We start from the raw sequence: 27561 nt of genomic DNA, 5'->3' as shown, positions 1-27561 counted from the left end.
CCCCAACTATACCAATAACTACACTAAATGTAAATAATCTAAACCTACACTGCTCAATATAATAACCAGTAGTCACATGTAGCTACTGAACATCTGAATGATGAATTGCCCATATTTAGATGTGCTATAACTATAAAATATCTGCTGAATTTTAAAGATAATACAAAAAAGGGGGCTAGGAATGTAACTCAGTGATATAGCCCATGCCTAGTGTGTTCAAAGTTTAATTACCAAGATCACAGGGAGGATAAGAAGTAAAGCAAAATATATCATTAATAACTTTATATTGATTACATGTTGAAATAATAATAAATTATACTGGGTTAAAAAACATGTTATAAAAATTTCAAGTTTCTTTTTACTTTTTTTGTGTGTGTGTGCAGTACTTGGGATGGAACCAGGGGTATTCTACCTCCAAGCTACACACCCAGCCCTACTTTTCATTCTTCATTTTGAAACAGGATCTCACTGAGTTGCAAAGGGCCTCACTAAGTAGCTGAGGCTGTCCTTGAATCTGCAATCCTTCTGTCTCAGCCTCCCGAATGCTGGGATTACAAACATGCGCCACCATGTCCCACTTCTTTTTACTTTTTGGATACAATGCTACAAAAAAACTTAAATTTTAAATTTAGCTGGTCAGCTGGGTGTGGCGGTGCATTCTTATAATCCCAGTACTAGACAGGAGAACTGCAAGTTCATAGCCAGCCTCAGCTACTTAGTGAGGCCTTCTGCAACTTAGTGAGATCTTGTTTCAAAATAAAGAATTAAAAAATAGGGCTTGGGGTGTAGCTCAGAGGTAGAATGTCTCTGAGTTTAATCTTCAGTACTAAAAATAAAAAGACACAATTATATATTAATGTATACAGATAATTTTAAAACTTAAAAAAGCTGTATCATAAAAACATAGAATGGCTATATTAACATAAAAGTGTTCTTCTGAACAAAGTATATGAACAATAAAAAAAGGCTATTTCATAATAAAAAAGGTTCCTTCATCAAGAACAATCATAAAAGTAACAATAAAATTTCAAAGTATAAGAAGTAAGATAGGGGGTATAATGATAGAGATTGCCTAGCATGTGGGAGGTACTGGGTTCAATCCACAGCATCACCAAAAAAGAAAAAAGAACTAAAGGAAAAATACACATATCTGCAATGTTAGGCTAAGATTTTGACAAACCTATCTCAACTACTTGGGAGAATATGAAAAAACTGAAAAGCATAATAAATGAACTTGATTCAATGACTTAACCTAGAACACAGAACTCAACAGCTACAGTAAGACATACTCTTTTCAGAGTGTGCAGTTGGTCAGCATAAACAAGTATCAAAAAGAGAGCTAAAAAGGTCTGGTCCCATGTAAGCTGGAGTAAGCACACACTCTACTGTATCTCTCAGCAAATGCAGCTACTAAAAATGGACAGAACACAAAGACCAGCTACTTGAAGACTAAACAGTAGCAGGTAGGTGGGGAAGAATTCAACACAGCACTGAACCAACAATAAATAAACTGTGTGTGTGTGTGTGTGTGTGTGTGTGTGTGTGTGTGTGTGTGTGGTACCAGGGACTTAAACCAGGCACATACTACCTTCTAGCTACACCCCAGCCCTATTTTTTATCCTTTTTTTTTTTTTTGCAATATTGGGGATGGAACCCAGGAGCATTCTACCTCCAAGCTACACCCCTCGTCCTATTTTTTATTCTTTATTATGAAACAGGATCTTACTAAGTTACAGAGGGCCTCACTAAGCAGCTGAAGCTGGCTGTGAACCTGTAATCCTCCTGTCTCAGCCTCCCAAGTACTGGAATTATAAGCATGCCCACCACACCCGGCTCTAAATAAACCTTTTGTTTTGTTTTTTGCTGTACTGGGGATAGAACCCAGAGGCATTCCTCTGAGCTACACCTCCAGCCCTATTTTTTATTCTTTTATTTTGAAACAGGGTTTCACTGAGTTGCAAAGGGCCTCACTAAGCAGCTGAAGCTGTCTGCTCAATCCTCTTGTCTCAGCCTCCCAAATGCTGCGATCACAAGCGTGCGCCACCATGCCCAGATAAATAACCTTTTTATTGTTCCTCCAACCTCAGCCTGGACTGTAGCCTAAAAGTGAGTACTGGTATAGGTAAAGAGAGCTCCAGGTAAAGCCTTTTAGTTGTAGCTCAAGGGAAGAACAGATATTTTAATAGGGAGAATGGTGGAAAATGCCCATTTTTCTTCATGTTCTCTTCATTCTCTCCAAGTAGTCCCATCATAAAAGCCACAGTAGAAGCAGAGACCTGCAGGAGCCTAAAATTCTGAAGAAAACCTTCTTTGGCCAGAGGAGTTATGATCCTAAAAAGGAGAGTTTTGTAAAACCTACTGCATCCTTTTCCTCTCATCATTTAACCCCAGATGCAGTAACATATGTAGTTTTCTACATGGAGGACTGAAAATGGGAGCCCCTGAGAACCAGGCAGAACTGGAGAGATCACAGAGAAGAGAAAGTCAGGAAAGCAATCCCATAAAGTAGCTGGTGAACTCCTGTGTTGACACCCAACTAGAGACTGTGAGAACTGAACTCCAAGACAGACTACCACCCAGATCCCTGGCTGGTCACTAAATGGCACACACACAGAAAAATATCTCAATGAAGCTGAGCATGGTGGCGCACACTTGAAATCCCAGTACTTGGGAGGCTGAGACAGGAGGATTTGATTCACAGCCAGCCTCAGCTACTTAGCAAGGCCCTGTTCCAAAAATAAAGAATAAAAAGCTGGGCGTGGTGGCGCACACTTGTAATCCCAGCACTTGGGAGGCTGAGACAGGAGGATCACACAGGTTCGAAGCCCACCTCAGCTACTTAGTGAGGCTGTCAACAACTTAGCGAGACCCTGTTTCCAAATGAAGTATAAAAAAATAGGTCTGGGAGTATAGCCTGGAGGTAGAAAAGCCCCTGGGTTCCACCCTCAGTACCACACACACACAAAAAAAAGAATAAAAAAATTGGGCTGGGGGTGTAGCTCAGAGGTAGAATGCCTTTAGGTTAAATCCCCAGCACCACCAAAAAAAAGGTAAAGATATCAATGGCACTGCAAAGGCTTTCAAAATGGGATAAACACTGCACTGAAATCACAACCCTACAGAAAGCTGCTCCAACTTGCAAGGTGAACCCATGTAGGTTGGATATCTGATAAAACAAAAATATCAACATTTTTTACCTAGATATGAACAAATGGTATAATATTAAAATAATATCATACACATCAAAAATTCCAAATACAATTTCAAAATTATATGCATACCAAAAAAGGAGAAAATTTCAAATGGCATCGATCAGTACCAAAATGATATAGATAATGGAATTACCTTCAAAGACAAAGACATTAAAATAGCTACAATAAAAATGTTCCAATAACCAAGGGCAAATACTCTGTTTTTTTTTTTTTTTTTTTTTTTTGCAGGTCTGGGGATGGAACCCAGAGGCATTTGACCTCCAAGTTACACCCCGTGACCAATTTTTTATTCTTTATTTTGAAACAGGGTCTCACTGAATTGCAGAGGGCCTCACTAAGTAGCTGAGGCTGTCCGCGAACCGCCATCTTACATCCTCCGGTCTCAGCCTCCCAAATGCTGGGATTACAAGCATGCGCCACCACGCCTGGCTGAGCAAATACTCTTGAAAGAAAGATGTATCAGAAAGAAACAACATATAAAAAAAAAAAAGAAAACAAATATAAGTGAAAATAATTGAAATTTTAAAACTCATTGAATGGGCTAGGCTCAACAGCAGCAAAATGGAGAGAGATTACAAAAACCACTTTCCTTATGAACAGAACGGGCAAAAATCCTCATTAGCAAATAAATCCAACAACAATCCAGGTGTAGTGCACACCTGTAATCCCAGTACTTGGGAGGCTGAGATGACCAGCCTCAGCAACTTAGAACTGTTTCAAAATAAAAAATAAAAAGGGCTGTGAGTAGAACTTGGAGATAGAATGCCCCAGGATTCGATCCTTAGTACAAAAAATATATATAACATAAAAAAGATTATATACAATAGTTAAGTGGGATTTATCCAAGGAACTTGAATCCTAAAGGTATTCTAATGCCTGGCGCTTCAGGTCCTTGTGAGGTCTAACTGCACATGATTCCCTTTAGTTCCATAAACTATTTCTATACCCTTAAATAACTACACCTTCTTGCTTAAAGGGGAAATGAGGAAATCTGTTAGTGGAAACCAAAAGTAACTGATAAACACAGATATATAACTCCCAACAATACCATCAATGCTTAAAAAAATATTTTATTTAGGCCTTCCAAAATGAAACTGGATTGACTTTGCAAATACTAAATGAGTCTCTGCCTTAAAAAAAATATTAAGGAAAAAAAAAACTTAAAAGGTTTAGCCACCAGCTGGGCGTGGTGGTGCATGTTTGTAATCCCCCACTTGGGAGGCCGAGACAGGAGGATCCCACAGGTTTGAAGCCAGCCTCAGCTACTTAGTGAGGCTCTCAGCAACTTAATGAGACCCTGTTTCCAAATAAAATATAAAATAGGTCTGGGAGTATAGCCCGGAGGTAACAAAAAATAAATAAATAAATAAATAAATAAATAAATAATAAAAGGTTTAGCCACCACATGGTAATAAGTATTACAAAAACTAGACACATTAAGATAAAAATGTAAAGTATTATTTGTTTGATATTACTATTAGACCATAGAAAATCATACTGTCCTTACCACTTCTGTATGCCTCGCCTCCTGTTTTTCACATAGCAGGAGTATTTAAGAAATCTCTGATGAAATAAACTGTTGGATTATCATGATAGCTGAGAAGAATGGCTACACTAATCCAAGAATATAGACTTATCCTCAAACAAACTGTACGACCTTGAGCAGTTCACTTAATTTTTCTAAACGTAAGCTTCTTCACTGGTAAAATATAAGACTAAAATATTTCTTTTTTTGTGTGGTGCCAAGGATTGAACCTAGAGATATTCTACCTCCAAGTTACACCCCCAGCCCGATTTTTTATTCTTTATTTTGAAACAGGGTCTCACTAAGTGGCAGAGGCCTCACTTAAGTAGCTGAGGCCGGCCATGAACCTGGATCCTCCTGTCTGGGTTACAAGCGTGCATCACCACCCCCAGCTAGATTAAAACATTTCTTTTTTTTTTTTTTTTTTTTTTTTTTTTGGTGGTACTGGGGTTCCTGGAAGCCCTTCTATCTCCGGGCTACACTCCCAGACCTATTTTTACATTTTTCTATTTGGAAACAGGGTCCTATGCCAGCGCATGCGCCTGGCTTCGAACCTGCGCGATCCTCCTGTCCTCTGCCTCCCAAGTGCGGGGATTACAAGCGTGCGCCACCACGCCCGGCTTAGATTAAAACATTTCTAACAGTAACTTACAGCAATAAAATTCTACAGTTCTGTGACTTAGTAGAATTCTAACAATACTTTAATAAAGTATTTCTCCAACACTCTAATATGGACTTTTAAAAACAGAATTGTTACTTTTCCCACAAAACTTAGACTAAAGAGACAGAAACAAGTCCCTTGTTTAAAAGGATGAGGATGAGAGAGAGGGGAGAAGCTCCTGATGCTTACTTTATAACTGTTAAAATTCAAACTTGGCTGCCTTCTAAAATAAATTTTATTCATCATTATTTATTAAGTATGTAATTAGTCAAATATAAAAGTCTGATAAACTAGAATTTTGAACAAACAAATGCTTTAAAATTCTAATAACTATGCATAAGCAGTAAATTATTCTTACTTGAATTTCTACTGCTGTGTAGAACAGGGTTACTAAGTACATAATTACATAAGAGAGCCACCCAACTTCCAAAGGAGCCATTCCAGTGAATTGTGTAAATAATATACTTTAAAAAAACATAACCTCCTCACATATGAATTTAGATTTACCAGATATGGAGGAGCTCTGTACCTGTGAGACTAGAATACAGTCTTAAAAAGGCCTTCCTAATTAGGAATTTACCAGAGAGACTAAAATGACCCAAAGCAAATTAATACAGTTTTTTCATAACTTTCTATAAAAAACATTTTTACCATTCTGCTTCAATGAAGGAAACAAAAGCTCTTAAAAGTCACTGGCATGAGATAAGAACTCTAGAATAAAACAACTCAATTTTTCTTTTCTTCTCTCTCTATTTTTTTTTTTTTTTTTTTTTTTTTTTTTTGCAGAACTGGGGATGGAACCCAGGGGCATTCTACCTCCAGCTACACTCCCAGCCCTATTTTTTATTCTTTATCTTGAAACAGGGTCTCACTGAGTTGCAAAGAACCTCACTAAGTAGCTGACACTGTCCGTGAACCTCTGATCTCAGCCTCCCAAATGCTGGGATTACAATCGTGCACTACCACGCCCAGCACAACCCAGTTTTGTTTTGTTTTGTTTTGTTTTTTTGGTGGTACTGGGGGTGGAACCCAGAGGCTTTCTTCCTCCGGGCTATACTACCAGACCCATTTATATTTTATTTTGGAAACAGGGTCTCACTAAGTTGCTGAGAGCCTCACTAAAGCTGAGGCTGGCTTCGAACCTACGCGATCCTCCTGTCTCAGCCTCCCAAGCGCCGGGATTACAAGCGCGCGCCACCATGCCCAGCTCAACCCAGTTTTTCTAACACTGACATTCTGGTTTTCTTAACTACCAAATAGTTGTGCCTTTATTTTTTTTCATTTGTATCAACACAATAAGTTGTAAATATCTGATTTATGAATAATTTTATTGTAAGACTGTTGAATTTTAAAGAATAAAATAGGAACAATTTTTAAAATCACATAAAATATTCAACATTAGCAAGCAACATACTAATGCCTTGAGGCCACAAGTTTCTTGTACCAAAAAAAGTCATTTCGAATACTTATGTACAGGAAACCAACCAAATCAGTAAACAAATTTATGCATATAGCCAGGTGGTGTCTTTTATTCTCCCAATAACAGAATGGAAAGGATGTTCACTTAGTTTCTTTACCACATTATTAAAAATCACCTGGTACTGCCTGGCATGGTAGCATACACCTGTAATCCCAGTACTTGGGTGGCTGAGAAAGGAGGATCACAAATCCAACACCACCCTTATCAACTAAAAGAGACTCAGAAACCTAGCAAGACCCTTTTTCAAAAACAAAAAATAAAATAAAGGGCTGGGAGTGTGGTTCAGAGATAGAACTCTCCTAGGGTCAGTACCCAAGTACCAAAAACAAAATACATCATCTGGTGTTAAAGAGAATTCCTATATTTTTGAAGTGCTCATTTCCTTGGTAACAGTAAAACTGCAATTACCTTAGGTTAGGTTTTACCGACTCGCTCACTACACCTGTACGTAAAGACTTTTAAAATCATGCCACACACACACACACACAAAAAAAAATCTAGTATACTACAATTCCATTGTATTAAATTCAAGTCAAATCCCATTGCAATAAGCTCTAAGGATTGTCCAAATTCTTTTATTGCTCTAGAATTTATTGCATTAAATATTATTTGAAATAACTAGGCCACCAGCTGAGGCCTGGGAATCATGGGGTTACACAACAATTTTTGATGATGTGGAATTGGCCTATACACACATTCCAAATGATCTCAGTGCTCTTTGGGAGGGTTAGACTATTTCTGAGAGAGAGAGGACAGGAAGGGGGTGAGGGAAAGAGAAGTGGAGAGCAAGAAAAAACGAGGGGAAAACAGAAAAGGAAAGCTTAGTTTCAACTAGAGTAAGTAAGAGTTGAAACAGTCTTTCATGTCGATAAAAAGCATTTGCATACCCCTCCACTTCACTCCCATGAATTTACATGTTTGCTCACAGTTTGTTCACAGCATTTCCAATGATTCAACACAGATTAGGGTTGTGTTAATAATCCACATATTAAGACCAGGCTGGCTGCCACAAGAGATTAGTGCTTTTGTCCCTTATTTCCCTGGCAAAGAGAATCCTTTCCTAAGAAAAAAAGACAAACATCCACACTATATTTTGGATCATCCCCCTCTACAGAAGTGTTTGCACTTACAGTGGACTCAAAAAGGAGCTATACGGAGCTTTCTCCTTAGAGAGAGGAAACTCTGTTCATGAAAGGATCCCCTGCTATATCAAATGGGGTATTTCAACGTATTTCAACCACTGCAAACCGAGTCTCCCAGCTCTTGAGTACTCCTTAATTTAACTTTTGTGTAGGAGTAGAGAAAATAAAATTATTTACTCATTAGAAAGAGAATAAATGCCTACATAATAAATGCAACCATTTTACATCTGATTTGTAAAGCACCACAGACCAGCAGAAAACAAACAAAAAAAACCTTCCTTTTTCAGCACTGTTTACTTCACTCTCAAATGGCTGACTGATTGGCAGCTACAATATATGAAATAAATAACCATTTCAAAAACCAAGTGTCATGTTTCCTGGTAAGTAACAAAATGAACATTATCTACCCTCCCCATCCAGTTTATGGAATTTAGCAGAATAGATTTATTGGCTATTTGATTGCTTGATATGTCGTGAGGACATTTTCTGTGATGGTGTGGTTATTATTGAGGTTAGATAAGAAATTCTCCTTTCTCTCAGGACATTAGTATTAAGAGTTACATATTCACAAGAAGGATACAAAACAAATATTTCTGAAGCAAGTAAAATCTGACAAGAAGTAGTGAAATGGGGAATGATGAGTATACCTAATAATTTTTCTTCTTCCAGGAAAATAAAGAACTTGACCTTCCAATCCAATTTGTCATAAGCCAAGATGCAAACTAGTAAACCTCAAGTGTACAACCTGATGATATTGCCCACTCTTAGACACTAATCTAAAAACCAGCACATCTAATTTTAATGTAAAGTGTATTTAAAGATTTATAAACTAGCTTCTAAAACTTCTGTTCCAAGATATGTGAGAAGAAAGGGAGATTCAAATCCATGCATCATTAAATACCAACGATGCCACAATCTAGGCACAATGGAATACAGGCACATACAGCCAGCCTTCATTTCCAAGCTGCTTTACAAAATGTTAGTTAACTTCTTAGTGGAATCTTTGACCTGTTTGTTCATCAGATATCTGAACAACTAAATAGCCTAAGTTGTGTGACCTATATCATGAGTCATGGGTGACCTACTACCATAAGAAATAAGGAGAAATTAATTTTTCACTAAACCTTTCTTTTTTTTTGGTACTGGTGATTAAACCTAGGAGCATTCTCTGAGTTACACTCTCAATCTTTTTTAATTTTTGTTTATTTTGGTATAAAGGATTAAACCGAGGCTTCTACCTCTTGAGGGGCAACCCCTATTCTTTTTACTTTTTATTTTGAAACAGGGTCTTGCTAAGTTGCTGAGGATCTCACTAAATTGCTGAGGCTGGCCTTGAACCTACAATCCTAACTTAGTCTCCCAAGTACTTGGATTGTAGGCATATGCAACCACACCACACCTGGCTTCACAAAACTTTTTTTTTTTTTTGGTGGGGGCAGTACTGGGGATTGAACCCAGCGGCATTCTACCTCCGAGCCACACATCCTCCACCCCAGCCCTATTTTTTTTTTTTTAATTTAGAAATGGGGTCTTGCTAGGTTGTTGAGAGCTTCACTACTTGCTAAGGCTCTGTCCTTGAACCTGTGATCCTCCTGTCTCAGCCTCTGAGAGGATATTTGAGGAAAGCCTCAGCAAGAAGCGAAGCTCTCATCAACCTAGCAAGACCCAGTTTCAAAATAAGAAATAAAATTAGCCTGGGGGTGTAGCTCAGAGGTTAAATGCCTCTGAGTTCAATCCCCAGTACCACAAAAATAAACAAACAAACACATCAGCCAGCATGGTGTGCATGCCTGTCAGCCCAGTATTTAGAAGGCTAAGAAGAGAATTACAGATCTGGGGACAGCCTCAACAACACAGCAAGATCCTCAACAATTTAGCAGACCCTGTTTCAATACCAAAAATAAAGGGTTTGGGATGTAGCTCAGAAGCAGAATGTACCTGGATTCAATTCCCAGTACTACAAAAGAGAAAAAAATATCAAGCCAGGTGTGGTGGCACATGCTTGTAATCCTAGTACTTGAGAGGCTGAGACAGGAGGGCTGCAGGTTCAAGAACAACTCCAGAAACTTGGTGAGACCCTCTTTGAAAATAAAAAATAATAGGGCGGGGGGTTAGCTCACAGATAGAATGCTTCTGGGTTCAATCCCCAGGACCACCAAAACAGAAAAAGAAAAAAATCAAGCCAGGTATGGTGGCAAATGCCTGTAATTTTAGTAGTTGGGAAACTGAGGGAGGAGGATAGCAGGTTTAAGGACTATTGCAATCTATTGAAGCTTTCAGCAACCTAGAGAGATCCTACTTCAAAAGCAAATAATAAAAGGGGCTATAGACGTAGCTCAGAGGTAGAATGTCCTTTGTTTTAATCCCTCATACCACAAAAAAAAAAAAAAAGGAAAAATAATCAGAACTTCTCCCACTTTTTTTTTTTAACTAGGGCTTGAACCCAGGATCTTATATATGCTAGGCAAGCACTTTACCACTAAATGCATCCTCAAGCCCTTTTTTCTGCTTTTTAAAGTTTTTCTCTCTAAACCTATATATAAAAGGATAGATTCTGGGTTAGTCAAGCCATGGGTTTTTGTTTTGTTTTGTTTTGCGGGTCTGGGGATGGAACCCTGAGGCATTCAACCTCTGAGCTACAGCCCCTGCCCTATTTTTTATTCTTTATTTTAAAACCGGGTCTCACTGAGTTGCAGAGGGCCTCACTAAGTAGCACCACCATCCTCCGGTCTCAGCCTCCCGAATGGTGGGATTACAAGCGTGCACCACCACACCCGGCTAGTCAGGCTATGTTTAAAATGAAAACTACTTATAAAATTCAACTTATATATAAGCCGGGCCTGGTGGCACACACTTGTTATCCCAGGATTTGGGAGGCTGAGACCAGAGGATCGCAGTTCATGGAAGCCCTCTGCAACTTAGTGAGACCATGTTTCAAAATAAAAAATAAAAAATAGGGCAGGGGGTATAGCTCGGAGGTCAAATGTGCCTGGGTTCCATCCTTAGAGCCACAAGGGAAAAAAAATCAACTTTTATATATAAGCAAAATAAGCATTAATATTTTGATCCTGATTGAAAATACCTAATGGGTTACAACTGTCCTTGTAGCCAGTCAATATTATGTCTCAGCTGACTTTGTTCATGCCAGTTGTGACGCTGTAACATTAAATATTAATACTTCAAAAGAGGCATAAATGTAAAACCACTACTGAAGGGCAAATGAAAATGGAATTAGTTTTAAGTAACTCATCCTCAGGCAATAGTCAACTATTTGCAATTAAATGTGAGTAAAAATATGGAGATTTAGACATGTCTTTACATAAAATCTTCAACTTTACGGATACATTAGTATGCATCCAGTCTTGCAGAATTCCATCTTCTTCTACCTCATTTGTATTATTACCTGCTCTTAAGCCACTTTAATACAGTTACTGGGATACTTGTTTTACACAATACCTACCAAGTAGCAGATCAATACTCTAATACAGAGATGCCGATTCCATTACCACAAACGTGTGCAAGCAGCCAGCTGCTGAACAAAGAGCACAGCTGTCATCAGGTTTATTTCTAGCGTGTCTCCACTCCACTGGGATAAAACATTTGAAGTTGGGAAAAAGAAAATGGCATTTAAAAAAAATACTTAAGAAGCTTTGGTTACTAAGGAAGTTCCAAAGGCAGAGCTAAAATAAATTTCTTTACACCTATAGGACACTTAACATTTACCATCAAATCCATCTGTTCATATGTGATCACAATGCTCCACTTCATGCTTTATAGACTGCCATGACATTAGATGTTTATGTTGTAGTCTGACCTATATGGACTAAACTGATACAGCAACAGGGTAGGAAAAAGAATAAAAATTAAGTACTTGATGAGAAAAGGGAGAAGAAAAGGAAAACACTTTTGTAAAGTCATTTTCAGAAACCAAATTTTTAAATTTTTTCCTCCTAAATTCGCTACCAAGCCGGGTGTGGTGGCACACACTTGTAATCCCAGCATTTAGGAGGCTGAGACAGGAGGATTGTGGTTCATGGCCAGCCTCAGCTACTTAGTGAGGCCCTTTGCAACTCAGTGAGACCCTGTTTCAAAAGAAAAAGAAAAAAATAGGGCAAGGGGTGTAGCTCGGAGGTCGAATGCCCCTGGGTTCCATCCCCGGACCCACAAAAAATAAATAAATAAATAAATAATAAATTTGCCACCAAAAAATTTTATTCACAGCCTTTTCATATACTTATTACATTTATCTCTCCTTCATGCCATCATTATGATCATGGGTCAATAAAACTGAGATGAAATATGATTAGAAAGAACAGAAATCTACCCATACACAGGGGTACTAAGAACTTCTGACACCAGAAGGATTGAACTTTTGTCTAAAACCAATTCTTTGTCTTTTCTCACACCATGCATTTTCAATGAACAAAAGCTGCAATACATCCTTCTAGACGGGCTTTAATCATTCTCACAACTTGGTTTCTATGACAACAAGATGCAGCTTATCTGTGCTGTTTTCATTTTCCCCATTTGAGTTGCCATAAAACACATCATCTGCTTTTCTCCAATATGGAACAACTTTACTTTAGGATTGCATTCTTAAGGACATTGGATTTCCTTGTAAAGAGGAAAGAAAAAAAACACAGCTTATATAAAAATTTTAATTAACTGTGCATGGTGATGGATACCTGTAATCCCAGTACTTGGGAGGCGGAGGCAGGAGGATCACAGGTTGGAGGCCAGCCTGAGCAACATAAAGATACTCTCAACTCTGTGAGACCCTGTTTCAAAATGAAAAATACAATTAGGCCTAGGGGTATAGCTCAGAGGTAGAACACACTTGGGTTCAATCCTCAGTACCAAAAAAAAAAGACACAAAAGAAGAAAGAATCCTAACTAAATATATACAATAACAAACTTTAAAATCTCTGGGGAGCCAGGCGTGGTGGCGCACGTTTATAATCCCAGCATTTGAGAGGCTGAGACAGGAAGAATGCAAAGGTTCGAAGCCAGTCTCAGCTACTTAGTGAGCTCAGCCCATTGCAACTCAGTGGGAACCTATTCCAAATAAAGAATAAAAAATAGGGCTGGGGGTGTCACTCAGAGATAGAATGACCCTTGGTTCCATCTCCAGTACTGCAAACAAAAAGCCAACAACAAAAACAATCTCTTGGAGAGCCAGGTGTGGTGGCACATGCTTGCAATCCCAGTACTTGGGAGGCTGAGACAGGAAGATTGGAGGTTTGCAGCCAGCCTCACTTACTTAGTAATGCATCTGCACCTTAGTAAGACCCTGTTTCAAAATTAAGAATAATAAATAGGGATGGGGAGTGTAGCTTGGAGGTAGAATGCCCCTGGGTTCAATTCCATATCGCAAAATGAATGAATGAATGAATGAATGAATGAATGAAATTTCTGAGAGAAAGTTACTTTCACAAAGATTTTCATCATATAAAAACAAACTGAGCTGGACGTGGTAGCACAGGCTTGTAATCCCAGCATTTGGGAGGCTAAGACAGAGGATCTAGGTTCATGGACAGCCTCAGCTACTTACTGAGGCCCTTTGCAACTCAGGGAGACCCTGTTTCAAAATAAAGAATAAAAAAAATAGGGCTGGGGTATAGCTCGGAGGTAGAATGTCCCTGGGTTCCATCCCCAGTACTGTACTAAAAAATGAATAAATAAAACACAAATAGATAAAAACAAACCAGAATCAAAGAACCTTAATATAAACAGAAATCTAAAGATTGTCTACCTTTAGCAGTAACATTTTTCTGTACACTTTCCCAGGCAGAAAACAGGAACAACACTGAAAAACTTACTTTGTTATGATTATCCAACACGATCTGTTGACAGTACCACAGAAAAGAGTAGCTTCATACTAACTCACCTACATTTAAAAATCTTTACTTTGCATTCAAGTTTTTCTGAAGAAGAAGAACCCTGAGGAAATTCTTAACATTCAAATACATTTACAGCATAAATTGAGTTTTTCTAAAAAAAAAAAAAAATCTGCATTCATAGTAAAGAAAAACAATTATTTTTAAATTAAATTAAAGAAAAACAATTATTGCTCAGAATTGGCGGTATAAAATTTCACAAACTTGTAATCCCAGTACTTGGGAGGCTGTGGCCAGCCTCAGCTACTGAGTGAGGCCCTTTGCAACTTAGTGAGACCCTGTTTCAAAATAAAGATTTAAAAATATAGGATTGGAGCCAGGCGTGGTGGTGCACGCTTGTAATCCCAGCGCTTGGGAGGCTGAGACAGGAGGATCACACAGGTTCGAAGCCAGCCTCAGCTATTTAGTGAGGCTCTCAGCAACTTAGTGAGACCCTGTTTCCAAATTAAGTATAAAATAGGTCTGGGAGTACAGCCCGGAGGAAGAAAGCCCCTGGGTTAACACCCCCAAGACCACATAATAATAAATAATAATAATAATAATAATAATAATAGGGTTGGGGTGGTGCACACTTGTTATCCCAGCATTTGGGAGGTGGAGACTGGAGGATGGTTGTTTGCAGACAGCCTCAGCTACTTAGCAAGGCCCTTTGCAACTGAGTGAGACCCTATTTCAAAAATAAGAACACTTAGCCGGGTGCATGCTTGTAACCCCAGCATTCCCAGAGGCTGAGACAGGAGGATCGCAGTTCGCAGACAGCCTCAGCTACTTAGTAAGCCTCTTGGCAACTTAGTGAAACCCTGTTTTATTTATTTATTTATTATTTATTCATTTATTTTGGTGGTACAGGGGTTCCTGGAAACCCTTCTACCTCCAGGCTACACTCCCAGACGTATTTTATAGTTTTATTTGGAAACAGGGTCTCTTAAGCCAGCAAGGGTGGCTATGAACCTGCAAGATCCTCCTGTTTCCGCCTCCCAAGCTCGGGGATTACAAGCATGTGCCACCATGCCCAGCTGAGAACCTGTTTTAAAATAAAGAATAAAAAATAGGGCAGGGGGTGTGGCTCAGAAGTAGAATGCCCCTGGGCTCCATCCCCAGACCCACAAAAAATAAAAAGATAAAAAAATTAAAAAAATTAAAAATATATATATATACACACACATATATAAATAAAATATATATAAACAATATATATATATATATATATAAATAAATACACTTAAAAATAGGGCTGGGAGTGAAGGTTCGAGGTACAATGCTCCTGGGTTCCATCCCCAGTACTTAAAAAAAAAAAATGGAGTTGGGGGTGTAGCACAGAGGTAGAATGCCCCTGGGGGCTCAAGTCCCAGTAAAGCAAAAAAAAAAAAAAAAAAAAAAAAAAAATTTTCTTTTTTCAAGTATTCTGGCTCGTAATCCCAGCATTCAGGAGGCTGAGACCTGGAGGATCGTGGTTCGTGGACAGCCTCAGCTACTTAGTAAGGCCTTCTGCAACTCAGTGAGACCCGGTTTCCAAATAAAGAATAAAAAATAGGGCAAGGGGTGTAGCTCAGAGGTCAAATGCCCCTGGGTTCCATCCCCAGACCCACAAAAAAAAAAAAAAAGTATTCTGGCTCCTGAAACACATCAGTTATTAGAACTATCATACAAGCCGGGCGTGGTGGTGCACACTTGTAATCCCAGCATTCGGGAGGCTGAGACCGAAGGATCGCGGTTCGCGGACAGCCTCAGCTACTTAGTGAGGCCCTCTGCAACTCAGTGAGACCCGGTTTCAAAATAAAGAATAAAAAATTGGGCAGGGGGTGTAGCAAGGAGGTCAAATGCCTCTGGGTTCCATCCCCAGACCCACAAAAAAAAAAAAAAAAGAACTATCATACTGAGACATGTGAGCAAAGTGTTTTGGGGGGGTGTCTGTTTTTGTACTGAGGTTGAGCCCAAAGGCATTCAACATCTGGGCTACACTCCCAACCCTATTTATTTTAAGCTGTGCCTGGTGGCACATATTTGTAATCCCAGCGCTTGGGAGGCTGAGACAGGAGGATCGCACAGGTTCGAAGCCAGCATCAGCTACTTAGTAAAGCTCTTAAGAAATAGTGAGACCCTGTTTCCAAATAAAATATAAAATAGGAGGCCTGGGAGTATAGCCCAGAGGTAGAATGCCCCTGGGGTTCCACCCCAAGTACCACACAAAAAAAATATTTCTTTTTTATTGTGTGTGTGTGGGTCTGGGGATGGAACCCAGGGGCATTCGACCTCTGAGCTATACCACCTGCCCCATTTTTTTATTCTTTATTTTGAAACAGGGTCCCACTAAGTTGCAGAGGGCCTCATTCTAAGTTCACTAAGTTGTTGAGGCTGGCCACGAACCTGCGATCCTCCTGTCTCATTCTCCCAAGTACTGGGATTACAAGCATGCACAACAACACCAGGCTGCAAAACACTACCTCTTATAACTTCAACCACTAAGTTCTGCTGACAAAGATAAGTTAAAAACTCCCATCATCCCACCATATCAGTATACCATCCTACCATACCATGTATGTATATATATATATATATATATATGAATGTATATATATATTTACTGCTTATAAACAAAACATGTAAATATTACTGCTATCTAAGAAGAAAATATGTAAATGCTACTAAATTTCCCATTAGTCCCCCAAAGGCATGTAAAAGATTATTTATAACATTGTAGTATTTTTATAGGATAGAACTAATTTTCACATATTAATGTTACAAGACCCATTTTAATTTTAATCACAGCTGAGATAATTAAATAAATTTTATAGTATGCAGTGAACTGAAAAATAAAATTTATTTAACCAAACCTGAGAATCAAAAACAAATTTAAGGTCTTCTATAACAATTATTTTATTAAGTTCACTTATTAAAAAATAATCCGCTGACATTCCAAATTATTAAATAAGCCAGGCGTGGTGGCACACACTTGTAATCTCAGCATTTGGGAGGCTGAGACAAGAGGATTGCAGTTCGCAGACAGCCTCAAATACTTAGTGAGGCCTTTTGCAACTCAGTAAGTACCTGTTTCAAAATAAAGAATAAAAAGTAGGGCTGAGGTTGTAGTTCAGAGGTAGAATGCCCCTGGGTTCCATCCCCAGTACCGCAAAAACAAAAAAAGAAAGGAAAGAAGGAAGGAAGGAAGGGAGGGAGGGAGGGAGGGAGGGAGGGAGGGAAGAAAAGAGGGAAGGGAAGGAAGGAAGGAAGAAAAAACAAGAAGGGGCTTAACCTTAACCTAACTATTCATAAAAGCTTTTTCTTAGGTAGACACATAATAGCACAGGCCTATAATCCCAGCTACTCAGGAGGCTGAGGCAGAAGGATCCCAATTTAAGGCCACCTTGGGCAATTTAGCAGGACCTTGTCTAAAAATAAAGGGGGAGGGGGGAGTTGGGGTGTTACTCAGTGATAGAACACTTTCTTTGTATGCACAAGGCCCTGGGTTCAATCCCTGGTACCACAATCGATTCATTCATTAATTAGCTAATTAAAAGGTCTTTTGCTTAATATTTTTTCCACACTCAGGAAAATGTAGAACTCCAACAGTATAACAATGAAAATGAAGCAACTCCAGCGAGAGGAAAGTTACACTATTTTTAGGTAGGGCCCAAGTAATGGGCCCAGAACAGTACTGAGGATGCTAAAAGAAAAGGCAGCCAGGTATGATGGCACAAGTTTATAATCCCAGTACTTAGGAGACTGAGACAGGAGGATTGCAGGTTCACAGCCAGCCTCAGCAACGTAGTGAGACCCTGTTTCAAAGTAAAAAATAAAACAGGGCTAGGGCTCTAGCTTGAAGGTTGAATGCCCTGGGTTCAATCCCCAGTACCACAGAAGGCGGGGCGGGGGTTAGGCTAGGACAAAACAGATTCCAATGCTAGATGCCCTGGCTAGACCCTCACACGAAAACTAAACCAACAAACGGCTAAACTAATACACAAAAGTCCATCTCCCTCCAACCTGCTCCAATCTCTTTGTGAGGTCTAAACTCAACAAAGGCTACCTTACAATGGAGTCAATATTGCAAGGTGATATAATTTTATTACAGGGCAATAATGTGAACTGAGGTGCTAATGCTGTTGGAATTGTGCAGACGATGTTTGTGATGCACTTTGACAAGATGAGTGAATTGTTTGTGCACATGTCACAGCATTCTTGCTAACTGCTATGACCTATCTAAAACACCCCTCAAAAGAGAGTCCCTGGTTAAATCTCCAGCCCTGTGTGAGTTTGGGACAAGCATTTGTATCTGTGCTATTGCTGTTACCTGCTGGAACTCACTGGTCAAACTGCTATTCCTGCCCTATCTGACATATCTAGCCAGGGAATTGCAGGCATTTATGACAAGCGCCTACCACTCTTCTCAAGACTGTTATATCCTGTTTAGATTAGAAAGAATTTTAACCTTTATGTGCTCAGACTAGGACTCTCTTTATTTCTCTTGTTTCTAGAATAAGAGGAATTATGCTTTTATTTTACTCACAACTGGTCAGTCTGTGGCTCCATGTATTCTATGGCAAGGGGGAAAGTAGAAGAACCTGCTTTTCTCTGATACTAAATGACTGATTAAAAACCCTTATTTCAGGAATAAACTAATATCCCTCAATGAAAGCAAAGTGAAATCCAAAGACAGGAAAACTGCCTAACATAAGGAGTACTTTTTCAATGACTTTGAGGGGTATGAATTCTATATTTAAATAACTCATCTATATGTCTTGCACCTACCAAGATACAAAACCCTCTGGAAATTATCATGTATGCATTCATGCATATGTGGTAACAGGGACTGAACCCAAGGGCATTCTACCTCTAAGCTATCCCCCAAGGTGTCTTGTCTCCAGGCATGGTGGCACATGCCTATAATCCCAATACTGGGAAGGCTGAGACAGGAGGATCACAGGTTTTTGGATAGCCTCAGAAAGTAGTAAGACTCTCATCAACCTAGGAAAATTGTTTCAGAATAAAAATAAAGGCAGGGGGTGTAGGTGGGAGATAGAATGCCTCTGGGTTCAATTCCTAATAATGTGCGCGCGCGCGCGCACACACACACACACACACACACACACACACACACACACAGAAAGAGAATTTCACTAAATTACCAGGGCTATCCTCGAACCTGCAATCCTCAAACCAACAGTCTCAGCCTCCCAAATACTGGAATTACAGGCATGTGCCACCACACCCAGCTGGCAATTATCTTTATTTATTTTGTATAATTATTATTTTTTTGTTTGGCACTGGGGACTGAGCCTAGGGGCATTTTACCTCTGAGCTACACGTTCAGCCCTATTTTATCTTTATTTTGAAACAGGGTCAGGGTACAATGATTCATAGTCTCACTACTTGCTGAGGCTACCCTCAAACCTGCAATTTCCCTATCTTAGCCTCCTAAGTACTGGGATTACAGGCATGCAACACTAAACTCAGCTGCATTATCTTGAAAAATATAAAATTTCCAGAATTTTTATTTGAAAATAATTATACTGCTATTTGAACTATTCCAAATTGAAAGAATGCATTATTATTATTATTATTATTATTTTTGGTGGTACTGGGGTTCCTGGAAGCCCTTCTACTTCCGGGCTACACTCCCAGACCTATTTTTATATTTTTATTTGGAAACAGGGTCTCCTAAACCAGCGCTCGCGGCTGGCTTTGAACCTGCGCGATCCTCCTGTCTCTGCCTCCCAAGCGCGGGGATTACAAGCGTGCGCCACCACGCCCGGCGCATTATTATTTTTTTAAAAAAAAGTTAAACCAGGTACAATAGCACTTGCCAATAATCCCAACTACTCAGGAGGATGAGGTAGAAGGATCTCGAGCTCGCCGGGCGTGGTGGCGCACGCTTGTAATCCCCGCACTTGGGAGGCAGAGACAGGAGGATCGCGCAGGTCCGAAGCCAGCCATGCACGCTGGCTTAGGAGACCCTGTTTCCAAATAAAAATGTAAAAATAGGTCTGGGAGTGTAGCCCGGAGGTAGAAGGGCTTCCAGGAACCCCAGTACCACCAAAAAAAAAAAAAAAGGATCTCGAGCTCAAGGCTAGTCTAAGCAATTTAGTGAGACTCTGTTTTGAAATTAAAAAAAAAAAAAAAGCAGTTAAGAAAAAAAAAAAAAAAAAAAGCCAGCTGTGATGGCACATGCATGTAATCCCCGCATTTGGGAAGCTAAGACAGGAGGACTGCAGTTCCTGGACAGCCTCAGCTATATAGTGAGGCCCTTTGCAACTCAGTGAGACCGTTTCAAAATAAAGAATAAAAAAACAGGGCTGGAAGTGTAGCTCAGAGGTAGAATGCCCCTGGGCTCCATCTCTGGTACCAAAAAAAAAAAACAAAAAAAAAACAAAAAAAAAAACCCAAGGATAAAATTTTTAAGAAAAACGGAAAATAAAAAGCACTGAAGTGTAGTTTGGAGGTACAATATCCCTGAGTTCAATTAAAAAAAAAACAAAAAAAAAAACAGAGAGAAGCCTGGCATGGTGACACACACTTGTAATCCTGACATTTGGGAGGCTGAGACAGGAGAATCGCAGGTTCATGGTCAGCCTCAGCTACTTAGAGAGGCCCTTTGCAACTCAGTGAGACCGTTTCAAAATAAAGAATAAAAAATAGGGTTGGGGGTGTAACTCAAGAGGTAGAATGCCCCTGGGCTCCATCCCCAGTACCAAAAAGAAAAAAGAAAAAAAGTTCTCCATTATACTTTTTACTGATACTTTGTAAAAATTGTTTTTGCAAGTGGCATATGGGATTCCTAAAATAAAATTCTAACTTGTTTTTTTGGTCAAGGTGTACTGCTGATCTAAAAATGATCACGAACTTCTTGAATGAGCTAACTAGATGGATGGCATTCTCAGTGCTGATACCTTAAGAAGAAAAAGAGAAGATGATAAATGTTTCCTAGGTCTCCCAGAACTGCAAAGTATAAATAACTGAACACGTTGACAGTACTTAAGGTTGACCTTGATAGAATAGAGTTTATTTCAAATGCTCCTAGATGTAAAGTGCACTCACTAGGGTAAACTGACCTTGCTGGGCATTTGGTTAGTCATAGTATTTCTTTAATAAAAGTAGAAAGATCCTAGAAATACCAGTAGGATAGTAATCTAAGGATTTAAGTGTATCTCTCCACATATCCTTGACAAGTAAAATTCCATCATTCCAGACAGGGATAAATCACGGCTGTTTGCCTGAGTAGCTAAGGGGAATGAGAATATTAAGAACAGGATGTTCCAGTACAATTTTTTTTAAACCACCAGCAAGTCATCTCTACCATTTTCCCTGACACTATCAAACAATATACTCAACATTTCAATATGACATTTTATGAAGCTCAGATCTTACAGTCAGACCCTCATTTAAAGTCACAGTTATGTTAAAAGATAATTTTCAATTAGCAAAGGCTTTTAATTAAAAATACATTATGCAACAACCAAAAATTAAGACCAGAGTGTCTTTCTTTGGGGAGGTGAGAACCTGGGAATTAAATCCATGGACATTCTACCTCTAAACTATATCTCCAATCCTTATTAATTTTTATTTTGAAATAGGGTCTCACTAAGTTGCTGAGCTTCTTGCTAAAATTGTTTAGCCTGGCCTGGAACCTGTGATCCTCCTGTCTCAGCCTACCAAGTTCTGGGGGTTCAGGCATGCGCCACCATGCTCAGCTAAGACCAGGGTTCTTACCCTAAGGTCCATGGATCAAGGATTCAAGGACCATGGATCACAGATTCAGAGATTGATGAATCTCCTAAAATTGTGTACAAAATATATGCACATTTACATGACTAGGGATATAATCTTGCAGTATACAAAAGGTTTTTTTGGTGGTTCTGGGGTTCCTGGAAGCCCTTCTACCTCCGGGCTACACTCCCAGACCTATTTTTATATTTTTTTATTTGGAAACAGGGTCTCTTAAGCCAGCGCAGCTGGCTTCGAACCTGCGTGACCCTCCTGTCTCTGTTTCCCAAGCATGGGAATTACAAGCGTGCACCACCACTCCCGGCTACAAAAGGTTTTCAATGAGAACCCTGATCAAAAACAAAAAAGATTATGAAGCTTTGAATGAGATGATTGCACCAGATTCTCAGAACTCCATGCATACTTAGTGAAATTTTAGACAGTAAGGTAAATAACACACAAGAAAATTGGACTTTGCTTCTTTCTAATGAATTGCATTTACTCAATTTAATTGCATTTACTCTGAATCTAAATTCTATAAAAAGCAGTCTCACTTTAAAATAATTTTTTTTTAATTTGTAGTACTGAGGATAGAACCGAGGGGCATTCTACCTCCAAGGTATAGCCCAAGCCCTATTTTTATTCCTTATTTTGAAAAAGAGTCTTACTAAGTTGCAGAAGGCCTCACTAAGTAATTGAGGCTGGCCGCAAACCTACTGTACTAGTATTGGGAATGGCCTAGGAAGATTGGAGAAAACTCTGATTATTAATATATTTCAAAAATTGGGTGAGGGGCAAATCTGTGCAAGGACTTGGTTTCTGCCTAAAAGCAGGCAACTATTCCAATGTAAATTAACCTAGCTCAAAAGTAATTAACCATTCCATAGGAGAGGAGAACTAGGCCTGTCTCTATCTAAAGACAGACCTTAAGAGAGGAGAACTAGGCCTTTACCTAAAGACAGATCTACATGATGATCTAGGGAGGATAGAACAGGTTTGACCTTGCCCTTCATGAAAGAAGACACCTTGCCACACCTTGCTGGGGGAGGTACCTTACAGGGTAAGGGGAGGTACCTTACAGGGACGTTCACTACTCAGAATTATGTAAACAATTCTTTTTTTTTTTTTTTTTTTTTTTTTTTTTGCGGGTCTGGGGATGGAACCCAGGGGCATTTGACCTCCGAGCTACACCCCCTGCCCTATTTTTTATTCTTTATTTTGAAACCGGGTCTCACTGAGTTGCAGAGGGCCTCACTAAGTAGCTGAGGCTGTCTGCGAACCACGATCCTCCAGGCTGAGATCCTCCAGGTCTCAGCCTCCGAATGCTGGGATTACAAGCGTGCGCCACCATGCCCGGCTAGAATTATGTAAACAAGATGAAGGTCATGGGTATAAAAAAGTCCGGTCCACGTGTAATCCCTTTGGTATATTCATTTCGAGTCCCCCCCCCATGACATTTTGGCATGGGGCTGTATTTCTATTTTCTGTATTTCTATCTTTCTAATAAATTTCTTTAAATCTTTAGCAACTGTCCAAGCTATGCATATTTATTCTTAGCTTAGGACGAGAACCCACAGTTTATTTGTTTTTGGTCATTTGGGATTTTGTTATGGGTTGGGGGAAAGTGTGTCCGGGACCCTCGCAGGGGTTCCCGGGGAACAGTTTCCCACAACCATATTCTCCCAAAATCCGTAACACTATGATCCTCCTGTCTCAGCCTCCCAAGTACTAGGATTACAAGCGTGCACCACCACGCCACACCCAGCTTGTTCTTTATGTTTTAAATAAAATTTTTAAACTGGATGTGGTGGCACAAGCCTGTAATCCCAGCACTTGGGAAGCTGAAATAGGAGGATGGAAGGTTTAAGGACAGCCTCAGCAAGTAGTGAGATTCTCATCAATCTAGTGAGTCCTGTTTCAAATTAGAAATAAAATTGGGCTCAGGGTGTAGCTAGAAGGTAGGATGCTTCTAGGTTCAATCCAGTACCACAAAAATAAAATAAAATCGTTTTTAGGAACTGGGTATGTAGTTCAGTGGTCAAGTGCTTGCCTAGTATGTGCAAGCCTTGGGTTCAATACCTTGCAACACACAGAGTTAACTTCATGACTTCGGGTAAGCAATACAATTTCAGCACTGTGCTCCAGTTTCAAATCTTCCGTGTTTTGTCCTTAGCTTATCTCCCTACTTTTTAATCCTCTCTAAATACTAGGTAATATGTGTGTACACACACACACACACACACACACACACACACACACTTTTTTTTTTTTAACAGAACTGGGAAATGATTCAGGGCCTCCTGTATGCTAGGCAAGTGTTCTACCACTGAGCTATATCTCCAGCCCTAAATATTCAAATTTCAACTATAATATATTTTATTTCTCAAGAAGAAAATCTGCTCTTAGGTCTCTTTCACAAGAAACCAATCTTTCTAGATTTTAAGTACATTTTCAAATCAATTAAAAACAAGATCTACTGCTAATTAATTGGAGCTGCTGGTACAAATACACCAATTTCTGAGCCTTTGAAAACAGTATCAGTGAAATTCTAGTCTGGTCAAAATTTGGTGACTGATTCCCACTTCCACCTCAATAAATACATACTTAGAAAAAAAGCCCCAAAACTTACTAATGAGAACTATAATTTACTGCCAACTACTCATAAGAAAGTATAGTTCTGCTGACTAGAAAATAACTTCCAAAAGTAGATCAGTTTATCTACATAAAATAAATATCCACCTGCACGTACTAGCACTAATCAGGGCATGAAATTAAACTTTGTATTTCAGAAGAAATAGCTATTTCAAGGCTGTGCTTTAGTCTGGAAAGCAAGTATTAAGGTCATCCTCTTCTCTCTGATGATGTTTATGGTATTTCTAATAAAGGAAGCAAGGGAGGAGAGTCAACTGGCTAACTTCTATGAAAGTGAAAATACACCAGGCACAGAGGTGCACTGGTGGAGGTGGAGCAATTCTGCTTTATGACAGGGTCACAGCTGGGAAGAGAATTCCACAGGGCTGGAAGACTCTGGCAAAACTGAAGCCATTATCCCTCTTGATTTCAGCTATAATAATGATAATATTAATGAAATTTGAATATTGCTTTGATTGAGGATTGCTATTCTATAATAATCTGAAAATTGATGTGAATATGACTGGAAAATGCCCTAAGATTTGTGCTGGGAATAGCACTAAAATTATATATATGACTATGGGATAACTTTCAAAAGCTACATAGAAAAGAGCTCTTTGCTCCTCTGCTTACAACACCTAACTCACTTAAGGTTTTAGCCAAGGAACTCACTTAAGGTTTTAGTGATGAAAGGAAAAAGTTAACTTTAGGCAAATTATACCTACTGTGCAGGGCCTTCCATATGTTGCTTATAAGTTAGGGGGTCGACTGTGGTATCCCCTCAGTGGGCTAGTGCTAATCAGAATACTTTTCCACCTCCAACCATCCTCCACTTTCCTGTACAGGAGTGTATGATGAATGGAAAGCACAAAGTTAATATTACTGGAAAATAGCTTGCTGTCAGGACTCTGCCATTCCTACAGAGGGTTGGGCAGGCAGGGACCTCCTTGGTACCTGCTCACTAAAGCACAAAAGAGTTCTCTTGATAAACAACTTAATAGGTATCACAGAAAATTAGGTGTAGGTATTGTATGCTAGAAAAATAGAATAAGTTTAGTGGGGGTTTTGGTGGTTGGGTCAAAATAAGTTAATTGAATACATGTGGCAGCCAGGCATGGTGGCGCACGCTTGTAATCCCCGCGCTTGGGAGGCAGAGACAGGAGGATCGCGCAGGTTCGAAACCAGCCACGCTGGCTTAAAAGACCCTGTTTCAAAAAAAAAAAAAAAAGTATAAAAAAATGGGTCTGGGAGTGTAGTCCAGAAGTAGAAGGGTTTCCAGCAGGAACCCAAGTACCACCAAAAAAAAAAAAAACTAGTGGCCAAAATAGCAGATAAAATTAGCAGTTAATTTTAGAAGTAGATACAGCAAGTCTAATATTTAGTAGCTAAGATAAAGGATAAGATAAGAAGTTTATTATGTGTGATGTAGAGTAGTAAGTTTTATGGGTCAATTCATTAAAAATTAATAAGAAACAAAAAACAGAAAAAACAGGTGGCTTCGAGGTGTGCCTGCTACGTGGAATTCAGGTTAATAAAAAACCAGATGAAAAATAAGGTACGTGTAATGTGGTTTTGAAAAACTAAATGAAAAACAAAATACGTATAATGTGGCTTGCTGTAATTTGTCAGATTCATGTATAAATAAAGTATATTCTAGGGCATAGAAAGAGATGCCCTCCCCTGCTACTAAGCACAGCCATCTCTCATTCTTCAATTTCGCCAAACCTACACCTCCTTCAAGCCCCCTGGACTGGCTGAGGCTGGACCCTGACAGTGCACATCTGTAATCCCAAAATCAAGGTCAGTCTCAGCAACTCAGTGAGGCCCTCAACAACCTAGAGAGACCCTAGTTTAAAATAAAGAAAAAAAAAAAAAGCTAGTGGTAAGATTCAAAGGTAAAATACCTCTGGCATTCCTGGCATTCCCTAGTACCAAGAAATAAAAGAAAAAAGATAATATGTCTAACATAACAAATTTGCCACTTGCTTTACTAACAACATAGACTTAACTGACCCAAGTTGTTGAAGAGTATACAGAGATCATTTAAATACCTGAAAGCCCATACTGACCACTATGATACCTACTCAAAGTCATCAAAATTAAGAGATGAGTATTTTATTAAACCAAGTCTAAAGAAAGTTCAACAAATATAAATGCCACAATAAGTAAGTGGGGGGTTGTTACTGGGGACTGAGCGCAAGAGCTTTCAACTTCTGAGCTGCACCCCCAGCCCTACTGTGTGTGTGTGTGTGTGTGTGTGTGTGTGTGTATTTTTTTTTGCAGTACTGGGAATGGAAGCCAGGGGCACTCAACACCCCCAACCTCATGTTTTATCTTTATTTTGAAACAAGGTATCACTGATTTGCAGAGGGTCTAAGTAGCTGAGGTTGTCCATGAACTGAGATCCTCCTATCTCAGCCTCTCAAATGCTAGGATTACAAGCAGTCTGCCACCATACCCAGCCTATTTAATTTTTATTTTGAAAGAGTCTCACTAGGTTGATGAGAGTCTACTTGCTGAGGCTTTCCTTGAACCTGTGATCCTCCTGTCTCAGCCTCCCAAGTACTGAGATTGCAAGCATGCATCACCATGGCCAGCACAATAAGTTTTAAATTAGCCTATAACTTGCCAGGTGTGGTATCACATGTTTATAATCTCAGTATTAATCTTGAGACAAAAGGACTGTAGGTTGGAGAATAGCCTCAGTAATTTAGTGAGAAACTATTTCAAAATTAAAAGAGCTGGGGGTATACCTCAGAGGTAGAATGCCCCTAGGTCCAATCCCCAGTACCAAAAGATAAATTAATTAAATAAAAGTCAAGCCAGGCATGGTGGCAAAAGCTTGTAACCCTAGCATTTGGGAGGCTGAGACAGGAGGATCAAAGTTCATGGCCAGCCTCAACTACTTAGTGAGGCCCTGTTTCAAAATGAAGAATAAGAAAATAGGACTGGGGGTGTAGCTCAGAGGTAGAATGCCCCTGGATTCCATCCTTAGTACCAAAAAAAAAAAAAAGTCAATGTCAACTTATTCTACTATATTCTATAAACACTTATAAACACTACTCTCACACATCTGCCGGAGAAAGTAAACAAGTAGAACAGTGGCCCAAGTAATCAATAAGCAAAATATTGCCTTGAAAGGCCCACCGAAATCAGTGGTTTTCAAAGTGTAGTCCCTGAACCTGCGGCCTATCACCTGGAACTAGTTAGAAATGCAAAATCTCAGGCCAGGCGTGGTGGCGCACACTTGTAATCCCCGTGCTTGGGAAGCTGAAACAGGAGAATCGCGCAGGTTCGAAGCCAGCCTCACTA

General features: G+C 39.4%; 1 protein-coding gene across 1 annotated transcript in view; it reads right to left on the bottom strand.

Annotated features, from left to right (window-relative positions):
* Positions 1-27561, bottom strand: part of BTRC (beta-transducin repeat containing E3 ubiquitin protein ligase) — a gene marked incomplete at both ends in the record, with an annotated part of 197982 nt that overhangs the window by 150312 nt on the left and 20109 nt on the right. The window contains 2 exon segments of the mRNA XM_080694413.1: positions 2063-2085; positions 2088-2100. Coding sequence (XP_080550539.1) covers positions 2063-2085; positions 2088-2100 — 36 coding nt within the window.

The sequence above is a fragment of the Muscardinus avellanarius genome (assembly GCF_963383645.1).
Source record: "Muscardinus avellanarius genome assembly, chromosome: 4".
NCBI lineage: Eukaryota > Metazoa > Chordata > Mammalia > Rodentia > Gliridae > Muscardinus > Muscardinus avellanarius.
The sequence above is the reverse complement of the archived record's forward strand: the minus strand, read 5'-3'. Positions and strand labels throughout refer to the sequence as shown.